Source organism: Phyllostomus hastatus, unplaced genomic scaffold, assembly GCF_019186645.2.
Source record: "Phyllostomus hastatus isolate PE091 unplaced genomic scaffold, TTU_PhHast_1.1 phas_scaffold_501, whole genome shotgun sequence".
Classification (NCBI taxonomy): Eukaryota; Metazoa; Chordata; class Mammalia; order Chiroptera; family Phyllostomidae; genus Phyllostomus; species Phyllostomus hastatus.
In genome coordinates this window covers 11,344,316-11,369,930 of record NW_025334033.1, presented here as the reverse complement: position 1 = coordinate 11,369,930, position 25,615 = coordinate 11,344,316, and the positions used below count along the sequence as shown (strand labels likewise).

Here is a 25,615-nt window from a genome sequence, read left to right as displayed (position 1 = left end):
ATGGGGACTTATCTTCCTGACACTGGAACCCTGGGCTGGGAGTCCTGGTGTGGGCTTGGGACACCTTGCTCCCAAGATATCCCTCCCAATCATTATCCACCACACATGAATGTGGGATCAGCCAGTTTTCTGCATCTCTGTTCCTCCTATCAGTCTAGGCGGATGTGGTTTCTTCAATTCTGTAGTTGTCAGACTTTCAACTTGATTTCTGCTGATTCTGAATGATGTGGTTGTGCGAGGAGGCAAGCCATGTTTACCTATGCCACCATCTTGACCATAAGTTCCTATTTTAAATTTTTAAAAAAAATTTTGTATTGGCTTTTAGTGGGAGAGAGTAAATGAATTATTTAAATTAATTCTCACAACTCTATACTAGTATTTCTCCTTTTTACAGAAAAAAAAGTTACACAGAAGTCAGAAACCACCTAGGACACACAGCTAGTAAATATTAGACCCAGAATTTGAATATAGGCCATCTCATTTTTTGCTACTATATTAGAGAAAAAGGAGATTTTATTGTGAGAGTTTTTATAGAACCAAGTGCAGAAACTCATGTGGATTGCAGGATGGGCTGGAACTAGGAGCTAGAGAGCTGTTGGGAGACTAGGCAATATTCTTTCTCTATCCTCTTGGCTTCTCAGACTAGATGTGGTACCTTTGATGGGAAAAGGGAAAATATTGGTAAATTGAAGCAATAGATCATTTTACTGGTCCCAACTTTTGGCTCTCCTTGGAAAATCCCAGCATTGTCCTCAACTCCTTCTGCAGCCTGGGCCCACTTATTCTATTTCTTTTGGCATTAGTTTCCTCACTTATAAAATGAGAAGTTTTTACTGGAGGATTCCTCAGTTCCCTTCCAGCTCTAAAATTCTATACTCCTAAGTGAACCTTCTAGGAGAGAGGTGCATTAATAATGGATTTGAAGGTGTAGGTTTGGGGAATAAAATAGAAGAGTGTTCTAAAGAAAGAAGAACAAACTAATGCTTTGAAGGGAGCCACAGCGTTGAATTACTGTTTAGACCTAGTATCAGGTAAAGACCTTTGGGGATATATAAATGAAGGACAGAAAAGACTTCTCACCCTGATATGAGACCAGGTTATTTTGAGTGAGATCTCTCTGATCGATGACAAGTTCTCTCTCTCTCTCTCTCTCTCTCTCTCTCTCTCCTGCTCCTCTCAGCCCCCTTGCACAGTGGTTTAATCTGGTTTATCTCTTTTTTCAGCCCAGAATTTTCTTTAGGACTTTTACTTAGGTCCCAGTAAGAGAGCCAGCAGGCAAACCCAAACATTTGAATCACCTAGTGAGCAAATCTCAAACAACTGACAGGGTCTATTTTCTTATCCATAAAATGAGGGGTTTGGTCTGTGTGCTCTCTGAAGTCCCGCCCAGCTCTTCACATTTTATGGTTTTGGGTATTGAATCAAAAGCAGACCTCATCTTCTTCCTCCATGCTCCATGGGTGGACCAGAACTTTTCTCCATTTCTCTTCTCTGTTTACACCTGGCTTTTAAGTTCCTTTCTCCTGCGCTCCCTTTCTTTCTCGATTCCCTCAGATCCTACTTGCTTTTTAGCTCCTTTGAACCCTCTTTATTTTCTTGTATTTTCTGCAGAGACCCCAGATTATACACTGGGTCTTCAGTTTTCCATCTCCATGTAGGTCTACTCCTATTTGCATCCTGATTCCTAACTGAAGCTATCCTCCTGGGTTCCTCCAAGGCCCCCCTGGGATCCCCTATCATTTGTTCCTCTCGCAGAAGCACACCTTTCTCCAAAGTCAAAGGATCAGGTATTCAGTGGCTCAGGTGACAAACCTGCTGTCAGGTTACAGATATTGTTTCCTGAAAAACCACACTACAGTGTCAGCGGAGACGCAGGCTGCCTGTAGTGCCCTGCCCTTACCTGGCTATCCCACACAAGGTGAGAATAACCAGAATTCACCTCTAGTACCAGTGCTCACCTGGAAACATGGCCCTGAGCCCCTGGCCCCTGTTGCTGCTGCTGCTGCTGCTGTCCTGTACAGGTGAGAGAAACAGTGAGCAGCGCTGGGGATGAAGCGGGAGGTTGCTGGAAAGAAACTTAAGAATGAGGAGATTAACTGTTTAGGTAAAAGATACAGAAAGGGGCAAGGAAAGGGGGCAAGAACTGGAACTGAGGGAGAAAATGACAGTTAAGAGAGCAAGCCAAGACAACATAGGATGATGAAAGGGACCCAGCTCCCCATCCCCTTCACCTCATCTTTAGATCCAGGCTGGGACTGGGCTCCTGGGCAGGGCTGAGTTTGGGTTTTAGGATCTTCCTCTTTAGTGACTTCCAGTTTCTCTTCTTACAGTGACTCTGGCCCCTATTGGGCCTCAGTCCCTGGACCCTGGTCTCTCCCTCCTGAAGTCATTGCTCTCCACTCTGGACCTGGCTTCCCGGGGGTCCCTCAGCCACTCACAGTTCTCTGCATTCTTGGCCAACATTTCATCTTCTTTTGAACCTGGGAGAATGGGGGAGGGACCGGTGGGACAGCCACCACCTCCCCAGCCCCCTGCCCTCCGGCTCCATGATTTCCTAGTGACACTGAGAGGCAGCCCAGACTGGGAGCCAATGCTAGGGCTGCTAGGTGATGTGCTGGCACTGCTGGGACAGGAGCAGACCCCCCGGGAATTCCTGGGGCACCAAGCAGGTGTGCTGAGTGGACTCGCAGAGGTGCTACTGGGAGCCTTAGTTCCTGGGGGACCCCCTATGCCTACCCGGCCCCCATGCACCCGTGATGGGCCCTCTGACTGCATCCTGGTGGCTGACTGGTTGCCTTCTCTGCTGCTGTTGTTAGAGGGCACACGCTGGCAGACCCTGGTGCAGGTGCAGCCCAGTATGGAGCCCACCAATGCCACAGGCCTTGATGGGAGGGAGCCAGCCCCCCACTTTTTACAGGGTCTGTTGGGTTTGCTCATCCCAGTGGGGGAACTTGTCTCTGAGGAGGCTCTTTGGGGAGGTCTGCTGCGCACAGTGGGGGCCCCCCTCTATGCTGCCTTCCAGGAGGGGCTGCTCCGTGTCACTGACTCCCTGCAGGATGAGGTCTTTTCCATTCTGGGGCAACCAGAGCCTGATGCCAATGGGAAGTGCCAGGGAGGTGAGTGCTTCTGGGGCCAGGGCTGGGCTATGGCAGGGCAAGAAGGGGTGAGATTGGGGTAGTCCTCTTTCTTACTCTTTCCCTCCTAGGCAACCTACGGCAGCTGCTATTATGGTAAGTAACAACAGAGGAGTTCTGGGGGACTGGGCTTGGGAAGTTGTCAGCTTCCAGCACGGAAGAGGAAACTGACAATTTGGTGGTTTTAGAGTGTGACTGTTTGGGTTGGTGTCCCAGCTCTACTTCTTTCTAGCCATGTGACTTTGGGCAGGTCACATTCTCATTCTATGCCTCAGTTTCCTCAAGAGTAAAATATGGATAATATTAGCTACTGCAGAGCTGTTCCAGGAGATTAAATGAATTGATACTGTATGTGTAAATCACATAGACCAGTTCCTGGCACATAGTGCTTAGTAAATGTTAGCTAATAAAGACAGAATGCGGAAAAAAAAGGACAAGACCAGATTTCTCCACCCTTTACTATTTCAGCACAGCAGTGCCAGAGCACAACTGGAAATGTTCAGTTGTACAGATTTACTGATATGAGGCCATCCAAGGGTTATGTTTAAGTTACCTAAGCGCATATAAAAAAGGAAGAAGAGGGGGCCAGGTAGACAGAGGGACTCTGACTGGTTTTCTCCTAGGAGATTTTGTGCCTCAGCAGGACAGATCTCTCCTTTTTCCCTGCATCCCAGGATTTAAAACTAACACCTACACTCTAGGGACCTCATGTTTGGAAAAGCCTATGCTTGCCACCACCCCCTGCAGGGCTCTGGGCCAGGGTCAGACTCTTCAACTGGAGGAAATGTAAACTAACCAGATCCTACCTACTCCTCCCTTGCACTCAGGGGCGTCCGGCACAACCTTTCCTGGGATGTCCAGGCGCTGGGCTTTCTGTCTGGATCGCCACCCCCACCCCCTGCCCTCCTCAACTGCCTGAGCAATGGTGTGCCTCTGCCCAGGACTTCCCAGCCCTCAGCCCACATCAGCCCTCGCCAACGGCGAGCCATCTCTGTGGAGGCCCTCTGCGAGAACCACTCAGGCCCGGGACCACCCTACAGCATTTCCAACTTCTCCATCCACTTGCTCTGCCAGCTCACCAGGCCTGCCACCCCGCAACCCCCTCCCAGCATTACTGCCATCTGCCAGACAGCTGTGTGGTATGCAGTCTCATGGGCACCAGGTGCCCAAGGCTGGCTACAGGCCTGCCATGACCAGTTTCCTGACCAGTTCCTAGAAGCAATTTGTCACAACCTCTCCTTTTCAGCCCTGTCTGGCCCCAACCGCCGCCTGATAAAGCCACTCTGTGCTGGTTTGCTCCCACCCCCTACCAGCTGCCCTGATGGTCTGCCCCCTGTTCCCATCACCCCAGAAATCTTCTGGGGCTGCTTCTTAGAGAATGAGACTCTATGGGCAGAGCGGCTGTGTAGGGAGGCAAGTCTGCAGGCTGTACCCCCCAGCAACCAGGCTTGGGTTCAGCATGTATGCCAGGGCCCTACCACAGATATCACTGCCTTCCCACCCTGCCACATTGGACCCTGTGGGGAACGCTGTCCAGATGGGGGCAGTTTCCTGATGATGGTATGTGTCAATGATACCATATATGAAGCCCTGGTGCCCTACTGGCCCTGGCTAGCAGGACAGTGCCGAATAAGTCGTGGGGGCAATGACACTTGCTTTCTAGATGGGCTACTGGGCCCTCTTCTGCCCTCTCTGCCACCACTGGGACCATCCCCACTCTGCCTGGCCCCAGGCCCCTTCCTGCTTGGCATGCTCTCCCAATTGCCACGCTGTCAGTCCTCTGTGCCAGCCCTTGCCCACCCTACACGCCTACATTATCTCTTGCGCCTGCTGACCTTCCTCATGGGTCCAGGGGCCGGAGGGACTGAAGCTCAGGGGATGCTGGGTCAGGCCCTGCTGCTCTCCAGTCTCCCAGACAACTGTTCCTTCTGGGATGCCTTCCGCCCAGAGGGCCGGCGCAGTGTGCTGCGGACGGTTGGGGAATATCTGGAACAGGAGGAACTGCCGCCTTCACCAGACTTGGAACTCACCGACAGCTCTGGAATGAGCAAGATGGAGCTGCTGGCCTGCTTCAGTGTGAGTGCTCTGCCAAGGTGAAAGCTCCTGGAACAGAGGGAAGGGCCTCCTCGGGAATCTCTAATACTGAGAGGCAGTAGTATAATGTTGTGGTTTAAGCATACAGCTCTGGAGTGAGACAGCCCAGTGTTGATCTCTTTGTTTTGTGATCAACCTTGTAAAAATTAGTTAACCTCTCTGAATAATTTTTTTTCCCTCATCTGTAAATGGGGGAGAATAATGGTGATACTCTTCTGGGGAGGCTGTAAGAATCTCATGAGATAATATATGCTGCGAGCTCAGCATTGTGCACGAGACAGAAATATGTAATAAATGTTATCTTGTTTTCTTTCTGATTTTTTTGACTCTCCACCTTTCTGCTTCAGAAAGGAAATGGATCAAGTTGGAAGGCTCTAATTCTGTCCCTAGACAGTGAGAATTGAAAGCTGGTGAAAATAGGAAAATAAGGCAGAAATGAGAAAAATTTAGGGAGACTACAAATCAGAAGACTCGGGCTCTAAGTTTAACTATGCCACAAATTAGTATGGGCTTGGGCAAGTAATTTAATTTAGCTTTCTGGACTTCAGTGTCTTCTCTGTAGAGTGAAAGGGACAGAATACACAAATACCATAATTCAATGAGTGCCTGTTATGTGTAAAGCACTTTGCTAGGTTCTGTAGGGTATATAAAGATTGCTTACACCATGTTAGGAGCCATCTTTCTCAAGCCCTGGGATCAATGAAGTGGGATTAGATAGACTTGTAGTAATTTGGTTCAGATCCACAAGTATTTATTGAGCCAACTATGGACCTGGCTTGGAAGAGGACATGGGTATAAGAGATGTTAGAAATGTGGTCCCTGACTTAAAGGAGTTTAACATCTGAGGAAATACACATGCTAGCTTCATCCTAGCTAGTGGAGTTGGACTGCCTGAGGAAGCTGCCGGAGGGACAGGGAAAACAGCTCTTTTGGCATCTTGTCTGTCTCCCCGCACCAGCCTGTTCTATGGGATCTGCTCCAGAGGGAGAAGAGTGTTTGGGCCCTGCAGATTCTAATGCAGGTAACAGTTGGAGGGGTTTGAGGGTGGACTGAGTGACAGCTGTGGCCTGAGTTCCCCACCCTGTGAAGCTATGCTCACCATGACTTCCTACTCCCAGGCATACCTACACATGCCCCCGGAAAATCTCCAGCAGCTGGTGCTTTCAGCAGAGACAGAGGCTGCTCAGGGCTTCCTGACACTCATGCACCGTTCCTGGTCCCAGCTGCAGGTGGGCATAGAGGGGGAGGGGAACAGGGTGGAGGGAGAAGTCTAGGGATCAGGAGTATCTGGAGCCTGGTGTGCAGAAGGCTTGCCCCAGTGGAAGGAGGAACTCAAGAGAGGAGATGGCAAACATACTGAGCGTCTCCAGACCCAGCATCCATTCCTGTGCCCCCACAGGTACCACCATCTGAGGAGCAGGCCCTTGGTCACCTGACAGCTTTGCTGCTCCAGCGGTACCCACGCCTCACCTCCCAGCTCTTCATTGATCTGTCACCGCTCATCCCCTTCCTGGCTGTTTCTGACCTGATGCGCTTCCCACCATCCCTGCTGGCCAACGACAGTGTGTAAGGACCTCACACCACTTTTCCTGATCCTGTCAGGGTCAGGCCAACCCCATTCGCCTGGAGCAGCTTCTTCCGCAGCATCCCTCTCTATTAAAACCAGGGAGAGTTTCTTTCCTGCCCATGACAGTGGGGCTGCAGAGAACCAGGGAACAATTGGGAACAGGGCTGAGGGTTAAAGCTCATTACTTTCCCCAGCCTGGCTGCCATCCGGGATAACAGCCCAGGAATGAGGCCTGAACAGAAAGAGGCTCTGGCAAGGCGACTGCTAGCCCCTGAGCTGTTCGGGGAAGTGCCTGCCTGGCCCCAGGAGCTTCTGTGGGCGGTGTTGCCTCTGCTTCCCCACCTTCCTCTAGAGAACTTTCTTCAGCTCAGTCCTCAGCAGGTATGAAAATCATCCTCACTTGACTAGTCCATCTTCTGCTAGGTGGGATGGGAGTCAGAAGTATGTCTCCTAGTGAGCCCCTGAAACTGTCCCACAGTGACCCTAACTCAAACTGACCCTCCCCATCTCAGATCCAGGCCCTGGAGGATAGCTGGCCAGCAGCAGGTCTCGGGCCAGGACATGCCCGGCATGTGCTGCGTAGCCTGGTGAACCAGAGTGTCCAGGATGGAGAGGAGCAAGTGCGCAGGTGAGTAGTTGTAGAATCAGTGATCAAGGCCAGAGTGGGAGAAAGCAGGTGCAGTTGCCACGAGGGGTTAGAGTCCTGGGTAGAAAGGAGCAAGAGGGTAGGCAGTGGTGGGCTCCAGGAGGGAGGCCTACCTATGACACTCTCCTAGCTTTATGGCATGTCCTAGCCTGGTGGTCAGAGCGCCTACTCCATGCATCCACATGGTCCCTGCCTTAGTACCAGCCTCAGAGACCACATGAAGGCCAGCTTTGTGCCCTCCTCAGGCTGGGACCCCTCGCTTGTTTCCTGACCCCTGAGGAGCTGCAGAGCCTGGTACCCTTGAATGATCCAATGGGGCCAGTAGAACAGGGGCTGCTGGAATGTGCAGCCAACGGGACCCTCAGCCCACAAGGACGGGTGAGCCCCTTGGCACAGGCCTACCAGACCCTAGGAGTTCCCTGGGTCTGTATGGAGGACTTGCCCAGTCATCTCAGCTAAGCTTGAACACAGTGGTGCCAGCCCTCCCCCACCTCTGCTGTCTCCATTCCTTATGCCATTCTTATCTGCTACCACCTCTTCCTGACCCTACCCTATCTGGTCTATGACACTCCAAACATATCCTCTGACATCTTGAACCCAACCTGCTCCTGTCCCATCCTTGTTTCCAACCCTAGCCTAGGCCCTGGGAAATCTGGATGTGGAATTAGAGAGGATTAAGGGAACCTGTCTTTTCTCTCCAGTCCTGTATCTTCTTTGGTTACAGGTGGCATATGAACTCCTGGGGGTGTTGCGCTCATCTGGAGGAGCTGTGATGAGCCCCCGGGAGCTGCGGGTCTGGGCCCCTCTCTTCCCTCAGCTGGGCCTCCGCTTCCTGCAGGAGCTGTCAGAGCCCCAGCTTAGAGCCATGCTTCCTGCCCTGCAGGGGACCAGTGTCACACCTGCCCAGGTGGGCCTACCTCACTCCCTGGCATCCGCCTTCCACCCTCTGGAATGCCAGTCAAGAGAATTACACGCAGGGATACCATCACCCTCCCTGAAACCTCCTAATCCTCTGTTCCGAGGAGTATTCCCTCATCCCCCTTCCTCAGACCAAGAAACAGCCAGGAGCCAGGCTGGTTACTGGGGGTGATAGAGAGACCACTGAAAGTTTTGGAGGGCTTAGGACCTGGCTGCCGGGACCTGAGAACTCTTGTTTCCTGTCCCATCCCACCTTAGGCTGTCTTGCTGCTTGGACGGCTCCTTCCTAGGCACGAAGTAAGTAGCAACAATTTTTCAACATTCTTGAGGGGTCTCTGTGCCCCCTTTCCCTGGCTTCCACATCTGCCCCTCCCTCCCTCTCAGCTCCCCTCATACCTGCTGCCTGGCTGCACTGTGATTATTGTCTTCCCCACCACCCTGCCCTTCTCCTTCAGGCCTCTTGTCTCTCTTGCTTCCCAGCTATCCTTGGAGGAACTCTGCTCCTTGCATCCTCTGCTGCCAGGCCTCAGCTCGCAGACACTGCAGGCCATCCCTAAGAGAGTTCTGGTCGGGGCCTGTTCCTGCCTGGCCCCTGAGCTGTCACACCTCTCAGCCTGCCAGACCGCAGCACTGCTGCAGACCTTTCGGGTATTCGAGTACATGGGAGTAGCAGGTGGAGCAGGGGCGGGGGGTGGGGGGCGGTGTGGTGAGACAATCAAGGCTGTGGGCTCCTGTTGGGAGGCGGGCATCTTCCCCGTGGCCAGGGAAGGCCTCCCATACCTACCCACACACCCAGAAACACACATACTTCTCATGCAGGTGAAAGATGGCGTTAAAAACATGGGTGCAACAGGTGCTGGGGCAGCTGTGTGTATCCCTGGTCAGGTATGTGTGGGATCTCCTGACTAGGATCTCCATGACCCTGGCAGTTGCATATGGCTAGTGCTGCCCCAGACAGTGGACTTGAGAGTTCAGGTTAGTAGCTCTGTGCCCACCAAGACATTAGCAGGTCTCCCCAATTCCAGATTCAGGATAACATGACCCACACTGTTGTAGAAAAGCCAGAAGGGTCTGAGAAACCTTGCAGGCCAACCACCACACTTGCAGATAAACAGACCTAGGCTCAGAGAAGCTAAGGCACTTTAGTTCCTCAGATGCCTAAATAGCAGTGACACTTGGCCACAGTCGCCTTCAGGGTGAGGGCTGTCAGGCGTGCATTGCTGCAGTGGCACATGCCATTCCACTCTGATCCTAGCTTTGGTCCCTTTCTGCCCCCATGGCTCCTTTCCTCTGAGGGCCAAGTCCAGACCCTCTCACCTGTCACTACACTGCTACACCCATCCCCACCGGCAGCCCATCCCCACCACTTGGCCAGACTGCCTGCTTCCCCTGCTCCCACTAAAGCTGCTGCAACTGGACTCTCCGGCTCTTCTGGCTGACCGAAGGCGCTACCGGGAGCTGCCCTGGTCTGAGCAGCAGGTAATTCTCCCCACTTACCCCCCAAATTCCCCTTTCTCAATCTGTTCCACCTCTTCTACCCATCCCTCAGACCTAGATCTGGTGTCTTATTCCTAGTATCCTATATAATGTGACTTGCTTTGCTCTTTCTCCTTCTTCCATATTTCCTCATTTCTCTCTCTCTCTCTCTCTCTCTCTCACACACACACACACACACACACACACACACACACACACACAGGAGAGGGCATTTGGGAGAGTGAGAGACTGGTGGGGCCCACAGGGTCAGAGGCAGGACTGGGTCCAAAGCAATTTAGGTCGTTGGGCAATATCTCTGCTGGGAAGTGGTTCCTCTTTCTTTCTCTTGTAGGCACAGTTTCTCTGGAAGAAGATGCAGGTGCCCAACAACCTGACCCTCAGGAATCTGCAGTGAGTAACTTTTGTTGAGCAGTGAGTTTAATTCAGCTAGTGCTTGTAAGTGTTTACCATGTTCCAGGCATCATGTGATATGCAACAGGGCATACAGGGATGAAAGATGCATGGTCCCAACCTGTGGGCATTCTCCTGCCTCCTCCTCTCCTTACTCTCTGCCCTTCTACAGTGCCACACCTGTCCCAGCTAGATCTAAGGGATTCAGGAGACCCAGGTTCAGGTCTCAGGCCTGTCACCTATTTGTGATTTTGAGAAAATCCCTTAAATTCTCTAAACTTCAGAGTTTGGTTTTGTGGTTTTGTTTTGTTTGTTTTGTTTTCTGTAAGATGGGATTTAAAATGGTACTTACTTCATAGGTAGTTGTGGGGATTAAGTGAGATAAGGCATATGAAGTACCTAACACAGTGCCTGGCCTAGTATAAGCTTCCAGTAGACATGTGGTATTATTAGTTTAATTCAAAGTGACTTCAGAGCCACTGGCCAAGCAGGAATAAACAGGAATAAGTAAATATTACTTACCTACACCCACAGTAAAAGAACCATGGGCTTTAGAACCTGAGGACAGGGCTCTAGTTTCAATTTATCCTATTTTTAGTAGAATGATATTAAGAATGTCATTTGACCTCTGTAAATCTTTATGTTCTTCTCTGATAAATAGTGATGATGTGGGAAGCTAATGAGACTATCTGGGGAAAAACATTCCTCAAACTCCCACAAACAAACATCTGTACTTGTGTTGAGAGTGTTGACATCAAGGAGCAGACAGGCTGCAGCAGGTGCTCATGAGCATCTACCCACTCACACACCCACAGGGCTCTGGGAACCCTGGCAGGTGGCATGTCCTGTGAGTTTCTGCAGCAGATCAACCTGATGACAGACTTCATTGAAGTGGTACACATGATCTATCAACTGCCCACTGGAGTTCGGGGAAGCCTGGTAAGAGAGGTGTCTGGGCATTAAAGTGGGAGCAGGGAGGCAGGGACTCTGGCCACTCCCATGTTCCCATGCTCAGGTCTGTCTGGCCCTGCCTCCCCACCCTTTTCCACAGAGGGCTTGTATCTGGGCAGAGCTACAGCGGAGGATGGCAATGCCAGAGCCAGAGCTGGCCACCCTGGAGCCAGAACTGAGTGGGCTAGACACTAAGCTACTCCTGGACTTACCGTAAGTGCTACAAATGGAGATGCTGGATCCTTAGAAACTCAACCCAGAGTAGAAGCTCTGTCCTTAGTCAATGCCCTGGAGGTAGTGATTTTTCTGTCTGGTGTTTCCTTGACATCAAGTATTGCCAGAAGCTGAGGATTCTATTCAAAGTTGCTCTGTGTATCAGTTAGTTCCCAGAACATGGTCCCAGCAAGAAAGAGCTGAGGGTGGCAGCCCTGTGAGGTGGCTTGCCAAGCAACCTGAAAGTAAGCCAGGCCACATTAACAGAGAAAACAGTAACTGAAATGGGGGAAGCAAGTCCAACCCTGGCCCAGAAGATTGTAGTGCACTCAGGACACTGTATTCTCAGTGAGTTCATAGGGATAGATAAAGAGAAAATCTATTTAAAAATGTGATAAATGCCTTCAAATACCCCAAAGGCTATCAAATTAAAAAAAAAAACAGATTGGCACATTTCTGAATGGTCTCATTGGACATGACCAGCAGCAGTGAATGAAAATCAGATTTTTGCACAATATAAAGAAAACTGAGTCAGTGAGTTTCCAGTCATAGGAGCTATAGAAGTCTAGTCTGGATGGCCCCATGGCATGAATGTTGTAGAGCAGATTCAGGTATGGGTTGGGTGAGAAAGGAAATGAACCTAAGGCTCCCTCCCAACCCAGAGATTCTTACTCCATTGCCATCAGAACTGCAAGTCAGAGAAGAAGTCTGGTGTTAGTCTTCTTGGTGATGAAGTGAGGTAAAAGCAGTTGACCGCATCCTTACATTTTTATGGGCCTTTCCTCAGATTTTGGTTCCTGTACTACTTGGTGGCCCAGTTCCACAACTGACAAACCTAGATAGAGTATAGGATGTGAGTTATGACCTTTGGGCAAAAGTTTTTATTTTTTAATGCCATTTAAATCTGTTTAACTATGTTGGTTCTTTGAGATAATTTAGAACCCCAAGGGCCTGAATAAGGTGAATGACCCTGGACCATGATTCAGAAGATCCAATGCCCTCATTCGTGAAAGAGGATGTGAAAAAAAAAACAAAACCTATTTTACCCCCAGGTTTTGTCATAAGAGTCAAAGGAGAGAACACTGAGGAGGAACTTGTAAACTGTGTAGCACTATACAAATGGGAGGGAGTTGTCGCACAGTGAATAGAGGAAAGATGGCACTAGGAAACAGGAATTGTGACTAAGACCCCACCAACTGATCTCTGTGAACCTCATTTTAAAGGATCTATAAAATAAAGAACAATTTTAAGTGGTACTTAATACTTTTGGCTTTTGATTCAATTTAACAAGGTGGGATTGTTTGTCTTTTTTTTTTTTTCAGGAAGACTAGAACTGTGCCATTCCCTTTGTTCTCTCCCTTCAAGCACTATGATGAGAATTGATCTGGGGCTGTTTAATATCAGTCCCTGTCATGGGCACAGGGTTTGATCTTGTGTTACCTCTTGTCTGGGAAATGTGGCATTCTCTGGTCCCTTCTCAATTTGGCTCAGTTCCAAGTGTCCCTGTTGTCGAATTGCTATAGGACCCGGTTGATGGACAGACTGTCCAGTGAATCCATTATGTTGGTGGTGGAGTTGGTACGGGCTGCTCCAGAACAACTGTTGGAATTGACCCCACTCCACCGGGAAGCCCTGGCAGAGAGGGCACTACAAAACTTGGTAAGAGTCCATTCTATCAGACTCAGAGCAGCTGCTGGGGCAATTCTTACCCCTCAGACAATGCTCTCTGTCATCTAGACCCATCCCCACACTTCTGCTTCCAAACAGGTTCCAATCTAGAAGGCCCTACAGCCCTGGGGTGTCCAACCTTTTGGCATCTCTGCACCACACTGGAAGGAGAAGAGTTGTCTTGGCCACACATTAAATACATTGCGATGCAGAATCACAAAAAAATCATAATGTTTTAAATAAATTTACAATTTTGTATTGGGCCACATTCATAGCCATCCTGAGCTACATCAGCCCATGGGCCACAGGTTAGACACCCCTGCCTAGACCCTAAATCAGTAGTTTTCAACCTGTGTGCCATGGCACACTGCTATGCTGCAAGAAGCACACTGGTATGCTGGGAGAATTTTAAAAAATGCAATACCTGACTGTTTAGTCAGAGGCTCTGACCTCTTTTCCCTTAGACTGTCAAATTTAAAAAAAAATGACAACCACCAACACAACAATAGCTGTCTGGTATGAATAAATAAGAATTATACCTAATTTTTTTATCAGATCAGCAAAAAATATATTTTTTGGTGTGCCACAGAATTTTAGTAATTAGTTTATATGTGCCATGAGATGGAAAAGGTTAAAAATCACTGCCCTTGACCTATCTTTTGGTTTAATGCTTCCTGACTACATCCCTTGGAGTCCAAGGAATCTTTTGGATCCCCCCTCCCAGTCTTTCTGCCTGCTTCTGTCTGAGCTCACTGTTTAAGAAAGTGACATTATAGGGTCTTCAGTTGGGAGCAGGAGGGAGGGAAGGTCAAAGTCTTAGTGTCTTGATCAAAGAGCCTGGTCCTTTGAATCAGAGGTGCATTTTCCCAAGTCTTAATGTCCCTTTCTAGGCTCCAAAGGAGACAACAGTCTCAAGGGAAGTGCTGGAGACATTGGGCCCCTTGGTTGGCTTCCTGGGGATAGAGAGCACACGACGGATCCCCCTACAGACCCTGCTGGCCCACCTCAATCAGCTGCAGGGCTTCTGCCTAGGAGAGCCCTTTGCCACAGAGTTGGGATGCCTGCTGTCCCGGGAGCCTCTTCTTGGGTATGGACATTTGAGAACTTCAGATTTTAACTAATCCTGCACCCAGTCTCTCAACCATCATCATCATCAGTAGCAGCTCACTCAATATTTTTGAGGTCCCTTGGAGCCCTGAGTCCTCAATCCTAGCATGTCCTCTTTTCTCCTTCCTTTTCCTCACAGTTCCCTCAGCATCCCAGCCCCTGACCTTCTTCTTGTCTCTCAGGAAGCCAGAGTTGTGGAGCCAGGATGAAGTAGAGCAAGCTGGACGCCTCGTGTTCATTCTGTCTACTGAGGAGATTTCCTTGATCCCCAGGGTGAGGTGAAGGAACAAGGGAGGGAGTAAGAACAGAGAGGGGATTGGTGAGCTGGTTCTGGGAAGCAAAGGCCAAAGAGGTTGAGGGCAGAGAATGTGAAGCCTGAATCTTTGGGAGACTGTTAAAAAAAGATAGGACTTCGGAATTAGAGCTGTAGCAGCTGGCCCTGCCCCACCCAGATCTCCCCACCTCCCCTCTACCTTCTCACACAGGAAGCCTTGGGCCCAGAGACCCTGGAGCGGCTTCTAGAGAAGCAGCAGAGCTGGGAACAGAGCAGAGCTGGACAGCTGTGTGGGGGGCCACAGCTTGCTCCCAAGAAAGCGGCTCTGGTAGCTGGGGTTGTACGACCTGCTGCAGATTATCTCCCAGGTGAAACTACCCAAATACTCACAGCTCAAGCAGGGTGAACAGGAAAGAGTATGCAACATGCAATCAGAAGATGGGGCTCTAGGTGTCCTGTGTCCTTTGAACAAATTTGCACACCTTCTGCTCTCTGGACTTGGGATTCCTAATATATAAAGCTCAGGGGTCAAAAGGATGCTCTTCAAGATCTCTTCTAGTTCTAGGACTCTATAGCTCTGGGAATTTATAACTCATTACATTACTAGCCCAGGACTCCCCTTTCCCTGCTGTCTTCTCCCTGTGCGTTAAGAACTGAAAGTTCTCTGCGGGGAAGAAGCTTAGAGTGTCGAAAGGAGACACTTTGGGGGTAGGGTGCTGGGTCTAGATCTGCCATTGAATCCCTAGGCAACCCCTGCAGTGTTCCATCTATACAATGTCAGGGTTGTTCTCTCCAGTCAATTGTTCTAATATCCTGTGTGTCCTATAAATCTTTCACTGTAGTAATCCCTTGACCCCTACTGCCCACATTGACCGATCCTCCAAAGGTTGGAGGGGTCATTCCTTCTGTAGTTCTCTAAAGTATAGGATATTCTAATACTGCACTGACCGTGGCCCTGCCTTCCCCCTTCAGAACCTGTGCCAAATTGTGCAGATATACGGGGGACGTTTCCAGCAGCCTGGTCTGCAACTCAGATTGCACAGATGGAGCTCTCAGACTTTGAGGACTGTCTGGCACTATTTGCAGGAGACCCAGGACTTGGGCCTGAGGAACTACGGGCAGCAATGGGCAAGGCAAAACAGGTTAGGATTGGAAGGCCAGTTGGGGTTGGTGGTGGTGAAACATGAGAAAGTTGATTGGGTGCAGTGTGGGAAACAAGTGAATGAATAGCGAGGTGAGAGGTGGGGTAAAAGGAGATCAAAGAATTAGAGGGTTTGGTACATATATCCAATGGAATATTACTTGGCCATAAAAGAGAATGAAATATTGCCGGTTTTGACAACATTGATGAACCGAAAGGGTATTATGCTAAGTGAAATAAGTCAGACAGAGAAAGACAAATCCCATATGATTTTACTTACATGTGGAATCTAAAGAGCAAAATAAATTAACAAAAAAAAGTGATAAATACAGAGAACAAATTAATAGTCTCCACATGGGAGGGGAGGTTTGGGGGGATGGGTGAAAATGGTGAAGGGATCAAGAAGTAGAAACTGCTAGTTATAAAAATAGTCATGGGGATGTAAATACAGCATAGGGAATACAATCAATAATTTTGTGTTAACCATGTATGGTGCCAGATGGATAGCAGGCCTACATGGGTGATCACTTTGTAAGTTATATAGATGTCTAACTACTGCCCTGGCTGGTGTGGCTCAGTGGATTGAGCACTGGCTGCGAACCAAAAGGTCACCAATTTGATTCTCAATTAGGGCACATGTCTGGGTTGCGGGCCAGGTCCCCAGTAGGGGGCATGCAAGAGGCAACCACACATTGATATTTCTCTCCCTCTCTTTCTCCTTCCCTTCCCCTCTCTCTAAAAATAAATAAATAAAATCTTTTTAAAAAGAAGAAAAAAAATTTAAAAAATGTTTAACTACTATGTTGTTCACATGAAGCTAATATAATATTGTATGTCACCTGTAGTTGAAAAATATTTCTTTAAAGTTTTTATTTATTGATTTTAGAGAGGGGGAAAGGGAGAGAGATAGAGAAACATTGACTTCTTGTCCCATTTATTTATGCATTCATTGGTTGCTTCTTTTATGTGCCCTGATGGGAGAGTGAACCCGCAACCTTGACATACAGAGATGACGCTCTAAACTGAGCTACCTGGCTCAGCCACCCTGTAAGCGGCCAGGGCTTACAGCTTTGCAAACCTCCCCCCACTGAAAAAAGAAACCTCCAGAGGCAAAAAATGTTAGGCTCCTGAGTAGAAATTCAGAAGGGATGAATACTGAGGAAAGAAAGCTAGTATAATGAAGAGGGCCAAAGCAGTGATTAGCAAACTTTGGTGTGTATCAAAATCATCTGGGGAGCAGGTTTTTGAAATGCTGATACCAGAGTCCTATGCTAGACTCACTGAAGAAGACTCTCTGACGATAGGGTCTGAGCATCTGCATTTTAACAGGATTCCTGGTGAGTCTGGTTCACAGAATAGTTTAGAACCCATGGACTAGAGTCTGTTATTTTTTCCTACTGAGAATCTAGAATCTTCCAATAACAGCTTAGTCAGAGGAACTTTAGTCCAACCCTTTTATTTTATAGTTGAGGAAACTAAGACCCAGAGAAGGTATGTGCTTTGCCTAGAGTTACACAGCTAAGGTCAGAGGCAAGGCTAACACCCAGCATTCTGACTCCTAGTCCAGTGCTTTTTCCATTCACTTTGTTCTACTCTTTCTCCATAGTTGTGGGGCCCCCCACGGGGATTTCGTCCTGAGCAGATCCTGCAGCTAGGTCGGCTATTAATAGGTCTAGGAGAGCGGGAACTACAGGAGCTAATCCTGGTGGACTGGGGAGTGCTGAGCACCCTCGGGCAGATAGATGGCTGGAGTTCTATTCAGGTAACAACTACTTCCTCCTTACCATCTTCCAAACATCCATCCCACAAAGTCCTCTGGTCATGTAAAGCCCAAGAATTTTTTTCTATGACTCTGAATGATCTTTCTTTATATTTTTTCTTAATACCTCATATTAATAGCCTTAGAAACTCTGTGATTTATTCACTCTGAGGTCCTGGACACGTAATACTCCTTCCTGACTCTTTTCTCTTTTTCTGTCCTTCTCTTTTTTAGATCCCCAACCTTCCCCATGACTATTGGATCTTCAGGTCTTAATAATAAAAGAATATAATTTGGTGGCACTTGTCAATTCCCTAATCACTTCCCCATCCACTAATTCCCCTGATTTCTATCTTTATCCTGTGCCCTCCACCTCAGCTCCGGGTCGTGGTCTCCAGTTTCTTGCGGCAGAGTGGCCGGCACATGAGCCACCTAGACTTCCTGCACCTGACTGCACTGGGTTACACGCTCTGTGGACTGCGACCAGAGGAGCTACAGCATATCAACAGTTGGGAATTTAGGTCACCTGTGGAGGGAGGGACGTGGGTGGTGGTGCTGGGTAAAGGTGGGCTCACTTGGGAGGGAAGGATCATGAAGAAGTGGTCCCATGGAGGAAGGGACCTCACTTGAAGCCATCTCTATCCCCATCTCATGATCATAGAGCTGATCACCATGGCTGAATCCTTCTCCCTTCTTGCTCTTCTACAGTCAAGCAGCTCTCTTCCTGGGCAACCTGCATCTCCCATGCTCAGAGGACCAGCTGGAGGTTCTGGCCCAACTCCTTGTGCTGCCTGGTGGTTTTGGCCCAGTCAGTAACTGGGGGCCTGAGATCTTCACTGAAATTGGCACAATAGCAGGTATAGAGGCTGGGCCATTGCTGGTGCTAGTTGAGTACCACACCATGGTTGAACTGGATAGATGGCTGCTCTGGATGGAGCCTGGGAGGGCATTTAAATAAGAGGTTGGAGATGTGTTGGAGAAGGTCTGTGGTAGGGTATGTGGAGAGTGGTAGGAGGAGGTCTATAGGTTGGAAGAGGCCAATCTAAGACAACTTTTGGATACTCATCCCACTTGCTTCAACAGCTGGGATCCCAGATCTGGCTCTTTCAGCGCTGCTGCGGGAGCAGATCCAGGGCCTTACCCCTCTGGCCATTTCTGTCATTCCTGCTCCTAAATTTGCTGTAAGTATTGATGGACTCAGACCTGGGGTGACCACAAGAGAACCAGAGCCCAACTGGGGCTCCAATGGATATACCAATTACTGCCCCCACCCCCAGGTGGTGTTCAGCCCCACCCAGCTGTCTAGTCTCACCAGTGTTCAGGCTGTGGCTGTCACTCCTGAGCAAATGGCCTTTCTGAGTCCTGAGCAGCGACGAGCAGTTGCATGGGCCCAGCATGAGGGGATGGAGATTCCAGAACAGCTGGGTGAGTTCCAAGCTGCACAGTGTGACCCTCCATCTCCTGACCCAGAACCTGTCTCCTAGCTTGGTGCCATTTGATTCTTAGAACCAACCCAGGGAGATTCCTGGAGTGAAGGGGTGTACAGGCAGTTAGTGTGCATGTATCAATGGATCCTGGGGAGCATAGTCATAACATTCCTTCCATTCTCTGTCTCATTATAGGTCGAAGCACAGCCTTGGGCCTCCAGGACTTGTCACAACCCTCCTGGGCCCTGGTCTTAGCCATCTGCTTCCTTGGCAACCTGCTATGAGCCTGTCTTAATACTTAAAAGAAGAAATCTTAAGTTATAATGAATAAAGTACAAATATTGCAAATATTCTAATTGTATTCAGGAAGCTGATGAGTAATATGGGTAAAATGCTGATGCTTTCTACCCAACTAAGAATAAGCATCTGGCATACCATATCTGGAGTCTCTTTACATCATAAATAACCCCATTGCCTCTTTTCCTTCATAGAGGCTGCTCCCTCCTCACCCCATCATTACAAATAATACAGACAGCTAGAGCATAGCAAGGTGTCTTTACTGGGACAGAGGAAGTGGGGGGCATCCAGGGCAAGTAGAATGGGCCACCATTAGAATGGGCAGAAGTCCTGGAGATCTTGAGTTATCTGTTGAGGATGGGAAGTTAATGCTTGTTATGGACGAGAGGTGGAGGGATGCGGATATCCTGGCCTCTCTCCAGGCGCCGTTCACAGTCAATCAAATAGTTTACTCCATCGATGACCAGTTGCACCAGCTCCACCTAAAGGACGGTAATCCCTGATCTCTGCTTCCACAACCTGAGTTTCTTTCTTTAGCACTGATTTGCCTGCTCTGAGAACTCATTTTCAATTTCCTCCCCACTCAGCCTGAATTTTATTTCGGATTCTATTATACTCCTGACACTCATTTACTGTCATATCTCCACCCCCACAGACTTACACCTCTCCCCACCCTAATCTCTAAAGCTCTCACCTCTGACTTGCCCAGTCGGTCCAAATTAGAGATGTCAAAGATGCTGCCTGTGGCAGCGGTGTCCACTCCTCCAGTACCACGCTTTTGGAGTCTTAGGTTCTCCAGGATCTTTGGGAAGCGGCTATCCTAGAGGGGAGATAGGGATTGGGAGCAGGGTCAATAGGGAAAGAGATTAGATCTACCTGAGAGGGCACCAAACCTGCTCAGAACTCTTTCCCAGATCCTTTAGCCACAGTGTGTCTGGCTCCTTTCCAAAGTGCCCACTCCCTCATCCACACACAGCCACCTTCCTCACTCAACACCCCTCTCTAACCCCTCAACTCCTTTACTTTGCTTAGTAGGGGCAGTTTGATGTGTACTCCTGCTCGAAGTCCAGTGCCCAGGTTAGATGGACAGGTCAAGATGTATCCCAAGCGTTCATTCCACATGAACTCCCAGCCACGCTCCTGGATCAGCCGTTCCACCTGAGTTCACAAAGGCTGTTAGTGAAAAGTCAGGAATATGTGGACCCTCCCTTAACTAGACCCACAGGAACTCTAAAAATATGTCTAGAACCAGAAACTTGGGATGTGAAAGAATGACATTGCTTAGTTTTGTTTGTTTGTTTTTTGTTTTGGGGGGGCAGAAATGGTTCGTTATCATTCTGCATATCAACTGAGTCAACAATGATGAGATCCCAGAAAAACACCTTGTGTGTAGAAGAAGAGAAATTTGAGGGAATGATCCATTAAGGATGGTCTAGTAGGGAAATGGAAGTGTTGAACTGAACTGAGAAAGGGTTGATTATTCAATGAGCTCTGCATGCATTGATTATTTTTATTAATAAGCCTAGAGCTTGGGAGGGTCCTTTCAGACAGGAATAGGCTTTGCAATAGGAAGAGACAAGAGAGCCTTCTGTTTTCTGGGGAAGGAGTACATACCAGAAAGCAGAGAAAAAGTGCAGAAGGGCCAGACTCAAAGGTATGTAGGGGTGGGGAAGAATTGGAAGGGTGTTTTTGTTCACGTAAGTATCCTAATCATGAAGATGACTATTAGGGTTGAAGAAACAAGAGATCTGCCAGAGTGATGGACATGAAGAGCACTATCTCACATGAGTAAAGGCGACCCTGTTCATAGTTCAGGAAGAACCATAGTATAGGGGAATATTTTACATGCTGAACATGGGGAAGCCCTTCTATCTAGAATAATAACAGCAGCTAAACCTTATTGAACACTTAGTATGAGCCAGGTACTTTATATTCGTGATCTCATTTAACCCCCACAACAACTTATAATGTAGGAAGTATTATTATCCCAATTTTATCGATGAGGAACCTGTGGCACATAACTTTAAAAGTACTTCTCTACCCACTTACAGTCAGAATATGCTATCTATTACTTGCCAAAAACAGTAGAAATTTCCCAGCTAGAATCTAAAGGAAAGAAGTGTGCTCTCTCTCTCTCTCTCTGTAAGTCCAAAATAGAACTGTATATATGAGAACATACAATAAGAATTTTGTTTATTGAAATTCCTAATCTAGAATTGACTATGGATACCCAATCTATACAGGATTGAGGATTCACTTCAACCCTTCAGGCAGATCCACATATTCTGGAGCTTCTTAAGCCATTTCATCCTCCACCTTCTCCCTACCTTCCCTCCCACCCACTCTCAGTTTAAAACTTAAGCGTGATACTTTAGGAAAATTGACAGAATCCCAAGTCGAGGCCTAACTCAGCTCAGAACTGTGTGGTTACAATAGAATCAGGAACACACCAATCCCTCGCTCCATACACCAGCCAGGCTCAAATCTTTTCTTTATCTGCACACCCACCAACCCACACACACCACACACCCTAGGCACTGACCTACCACCTATTATTACTTCTTCAGATTATGTGGCAGCTACTTTATTTCCTTAGACTCCTGACATTCTCTCTTCCTATTCTTAGGGTGCCCATATGTCCAAGTTTCCCCTGAACAGTCATGATTTATACCTATTGTCCTGGAGTGATTAATAGTGATCTTTTTCACTATCAAAAGTATCCTGGGTTACTTGATAAAGTATATGGTCAATTTACATGTGCTAGCACTTGTTTTTTTCTTATGTCCCCCTGACCTAGTTCCCTTATATACTCTTCTCCAACCTCTTTGAGGCCTCGGCAGAATCTTTCAAACACTTTCTTCATGTTGCCACCCTTCTCCATGGAGATGACCCGTGTATGATCCTCCTCATTCACCCAGATCAAGAAGCTCTTCTCATTGTTGTGCCTGAGGGCAGAAGAGAGGGAAGGACAGGGATCAATAGGCAGGGCAAGAATTGGAGGACATAGAGGGGAAAAGACACTTATGAGGACACAGGGACAAAAGAGGTAAGGTAAGCCTCATACCAGATCCCACGAGCATCTGGCCAGTCTCTAGCCATTCCTGCTGCAGTCAGCAATGGGGACACAGGCTTATCAAACAGGAAGTGGTCCTGGGGAGAGTAAAGGGACTTAGATGAAGAATTCTCTCCCTAGGCCTCCCAAAGCCCTTCTGTCTCATCTGGCCCAGCTTCCCCTCTGACTCTTCTTTCCATCTGCTCCCCCTCCCAACGTCCCTCTCAAGGTCCCTCACATCAATAAGTTGCTGCTGCTCAGCCTCTGTCATCTCACTGAGCCGATAGTAACGACCAGCCAGGTCACCCTTCAGGCCACTCAGCGCGTCCACCACAACACGTTCCACCTCTCTTCGCTCTGCCCGAGTACAAGCTGGAGGCAGACTGAGTCCTCGGATACTTCGGCCAGTTCTGACTCTTGAGGACAATACGTACCTCTCGTCAAAGTAGCCAGAACGGATCTGTGGAATAAGAGAAATTAATATAAGTCACAGAAACACAATGTGTGGGAACAGAGGGTTGGGGGGAAGGAAAAAGCTTAAGGACTAGAGGGGTCTTCATTGCATACCTTAGAAGGAGAAGCCCATTGGAAAAGCACCCCAACTGAAGAAGGCAGCATGATTCCCTCCTGCAAACTGCCCACCTTGCAGTATGGTCATTCTCATCCACCCTCTCCTCTCCATATCTGCTGCTTAAAATGCTTTCTCCACACCAAGACTAAAAGCTCAGTGGTATAATGACCATGAGTCAGGAAATAACTAAGGATTGGAGAAACAGAGTGTTGTACATAAGACAATGCAAATCAGAAGTGGAATATTTCACCCACCTTGCTGGCATCCAGGTCAGTGGTGTGTTTCATTGTTCGGGGGTCATATCCATTGTGTCGCTCTTGGATAACGGGGTCAAACAGCTCAGCAAATACCTGAGGGGGAATTAAGAGGGAGAGGGTAGTTAAGGAGGAGGCATCCCCTCCCAGTATTTAAATGTGGATTGATTGCACTGGGTCAGAAAACATAAGTATAAATGGTACAGTTTCAAGGGTAAGTGAGGGGTTTTTAGGGGGAAGGAGCTGGGATCACTGGGAAGATGAACTGGATCACCAGGGAAACTATGGGGGCCCCCTACCTCATAGGTCTCCTCATCTCCAGCTACCATGCCCACAGTCTTGATGAAGGGGTGGCCGGGGTTGTCCACGCCAGTCTGGATACACTGATCTAGCGTCCAACCAGTGGGTGTGGTCTTGTCGCAGAGCCGGGCATAGAGTGCTGGGGTCAGCTGACTGGCCATGCAGTTGTTGTGCTTTCGGAGGTCTGGGTACTCAGCACTAGGGAGGGGGTGGGTACCCAGTAACCATGGAGAGAGAGTACAAGTGGCCTAGACCCAGGGCAGTCAGCTAGGAGCTGTCCAGTTAGCTGTGTCTGGCTGTGCTCCTTGGGAGGAGGGGAGATTATAGGGAGGCTAACCTTGGTAATCTCATTAGGGAGTTTCATGATCTATTCTTTCCTAACAGTTCTTGCCTTCTCTGACTGGCCAGCTCAGTTCCCCCAGATCTGCTCAATTCTTTCATCCCATGAGCATAAGATTACGAATGGGGGAGGGGAAAGACTAAGGAGGCAAATTCAGGAAATGGGGGAGAACAAGAAAAGATGAAGGAGATCAAAAAGGGTAGTTCTTGGTCTCTCAATTTGGACAGAGTGGATGCAGCCAGAACTCACAGGACCAGAGCTGGTCTTGGGGGTAGGAACTGCAGGTTACAGTCCCCAGGAATGATTTAGCATCCACCCCTACCCCACTGAGATCTCCAGACTGTATAGCACCCCACTCCAGAGCCTTCGTGATTATAGCCCTTCTCTGTTGCCCGGGTCCTCCTCTCCATCCCCATCTTTGTTCTCATCCCCACTTCCCGGGGGTGGAGTAGGGGCTCAGGCACTGATACCTCGGGGGATACAGCCTCCGTCGTTCACTGGCAGCTCGTACAGGTTCCGGGCGGAGCAGAAACCCAGCAGCTAGAGATCCAGCTCCGGCCAAAGCCAGGAGCCTGAGCCCGGGGCGGGCAGACAGCAGACGAGAGAAGGGACCAGCCATGGCTTGAGGATCCTCCTGCGGAATGCCGGCGCAGGAGCTGGCTCGGGGCAGGAACCGGGAAGGACTAAAGGCCGGAACTGGGTGCAAGGCTGGAGCCGAAATGGGGCCCAGAGTGAAGGCTGGAGAGGAGCTGGTACCAACCAGACTGCAGGAGAGGCGCAATGAGCTGGCGACTGGCAGGCTGGCGGGAGGCGAGAGGGAGGCCCTAGCCGCAGTCTCCAGGGGTGGGGCTCACTCAGACCCCGCCTTCCCGCCTGCCTCCTAGCTAGGTGTGCGGAGGCGGAGGTGGGCAGCATCTGCCAGGTAGATTAGGGGGGCCGGAGATTTGCACCCCTGGGATAAGGTTGCCCAGATTTCAGCACCAAAGAGAGGAACAGCACCCAAGGGGTCTGTCGGAACACCCTTCCCCCAAGCCTCTGGGTTTAGCTGGAAACCCGATTCGTCACTCTAGGGGTATGAAAGGATAACATTGCCCAACCTCTCCTCTGTTTTCAGGCTGCCCCAACAACCTCTCCGTCTTCCCAGGAGAGGAGGCCGCAGGGAAACCGTGGAGTAAACACAGATACCATATGAAGATACAGAGAAAGAGTTAGAGGCAGAAACTGGGAAAGACATCCGTTAATTCAAGGTCACCTTTTCCTTAGAACCAGGAAGAGGACTAAGGCTCCTCCCTTCACACCTGTGCTCTCCTTCCAAGGCTGAGAGGAATCAGGGAAAGCATGAACTCTTACCCCATCCATGCTGTGTTCCCCAACCCGGACCCTGACCCCTAATCTGAAACCCTGCTATATCCTGCTTACACTTCTTAGGATCCCCCACTTTTTTCCCTCCTCCACCCTTCTTTCCAACTCCTATTTCACTTTTGATCTTTTCCTTCTCTAAGCCGTTTCCAGGCTCAGACTGTTTGCTGCTCACAGGACTCCTGACTAGTCTTTGCAACCTTGCTTACCTGTTGAATGCACCAGCACGAGGGTGGGGGTGGGCAGGGAGTTGTCAGGTTCCTCTTTCTTCTCTCCCCTCTTTGAGCCTCTCAGTTCCTGGGCTGGACTGGAGTGTAAGGTGAGGTGAAGGGTGTGGTGAGATGACTGGGTGTAGGAGTGGAACAGGCAGGCACAGGTCTCCAAGCACCACCCAGCATTGGCTCCCTAATGCTGCCTAATCCAGAGTGTAAGGTGTAGTGGTATCCAAGGGCATAATGTCCTCAGGAAATCTCCACCTTCTTTCTGGTCTCCTCTCCTCCTCTCCTTAGATTTAAGAGGGCTTTGTTCCTGCAGCTCCAAGTGTAACTTTGGTGTGACGACTTTTGTCCTGGCAGGAAGGAAAGTAAATGTTGGAGCTGAAACAGAGATGTGGGGTGTCAGTACAGAGGGTCAGTTAAAGTGGGGTAGGCATGGTG

General features: G+C 49.1%; 2 protein-coding genes across 6 annotated transcripts; one reads left to right on the top strand and one right to left on the bottom strand.

Moving 5' to 3' along the window:
• The first annotated feature begins 1,966 nt into the window (after nt 1-1,966).
• On the top strand, nt 1,967-19,203 carry STRC (stereocilin). Its single transcript, XM_045823290.1, has 29 exons — nt 1,967-2,015; nt 2,316-3,116; nt 3,206-3,230; nt 3,962-5,210; nt 6,187-6,249; nt 6,347-6,457; nt 6,628-6,794; nt 6,990-7,176; nt 7,308-7,423; nt 7,687-7,819; nt 8,166-8,348; nt 8,618-8,656; nt 8,840-9,007; nt 9,179-9,244; nt 9,713-9,838; nt 10,188-10,246; nt 11,062-11,185; nt 11,298-11,410; nt 12,934-13,069; nt 13,969-14,165; nt 14,368-14,458; nt 14,671-14,827; nt 15,432-15,601; nt 17,207-17,362; nt 17,738-17,880; nt 18,068-18,216; nt 18,443-18,540; nt 18,637-18,784; nt 18,982-19,203. Exons 1-29 carry the CDS (start codon nt 1,967-1,969, stop codon nt 19,068-19,070), a joined length of 5,313 nt encoding a protein of 1,770 aa, XP_045679246.1. The 3' UTR covers nt 19,071-19,203.
• Nucleotides 19,204-19,322: 119 nt separating this feature from the next.
• On the bottom strand, nt 19,323-25,315 carry CKMT1A (creatine kinase, mitochondrial 1A). 5 transcript variants are annotated; one of them, XM_045823292.1, is made up of 10 exons: nt 25,169-25,315; nt 24,071-24,400; nt 23,260-23,458; nt 22,961-23,056; nt 22,374-22,595; nt 22,148-22,233; nt 21,905-22,028; nt 20,107-20,241; nt 19,778-19,903; nt 19,323-19,565 (listed from the first exon to the last, which is right to left on the bottom strand). In XM_045823292.1, the coding sequence occupies exons 2-10, from the start codon at nt 24,217-24,219 to the stop codon at nt 19,449-19,451; spliced, it is 1,254 nt and encodes a 417-aa protein (XP_045679248.1). In that variant the 5' UTR covers nt 24,220-24,400; nt 25,169-25,315; the 3' UTR covers nt 19,323-19,448. The 5 variants fall into 5 exon arrangements, with proteins under 5 accessions (XP_045679248.1, XP_045679247.1, XP_045679251.1 ...); XM_045823291.1 differs by having other exon boundaries at nt 24,071-24,364; nt 25,169-25,302; XM_045823295.1 differs by having other exon boundaries at nt 19,323-19,431; nt 24,071-24,364; nt 25,169-25,302.
• Between the last annotated feature and the right edge of the window lie 300 nt (nt 25,316-25,615).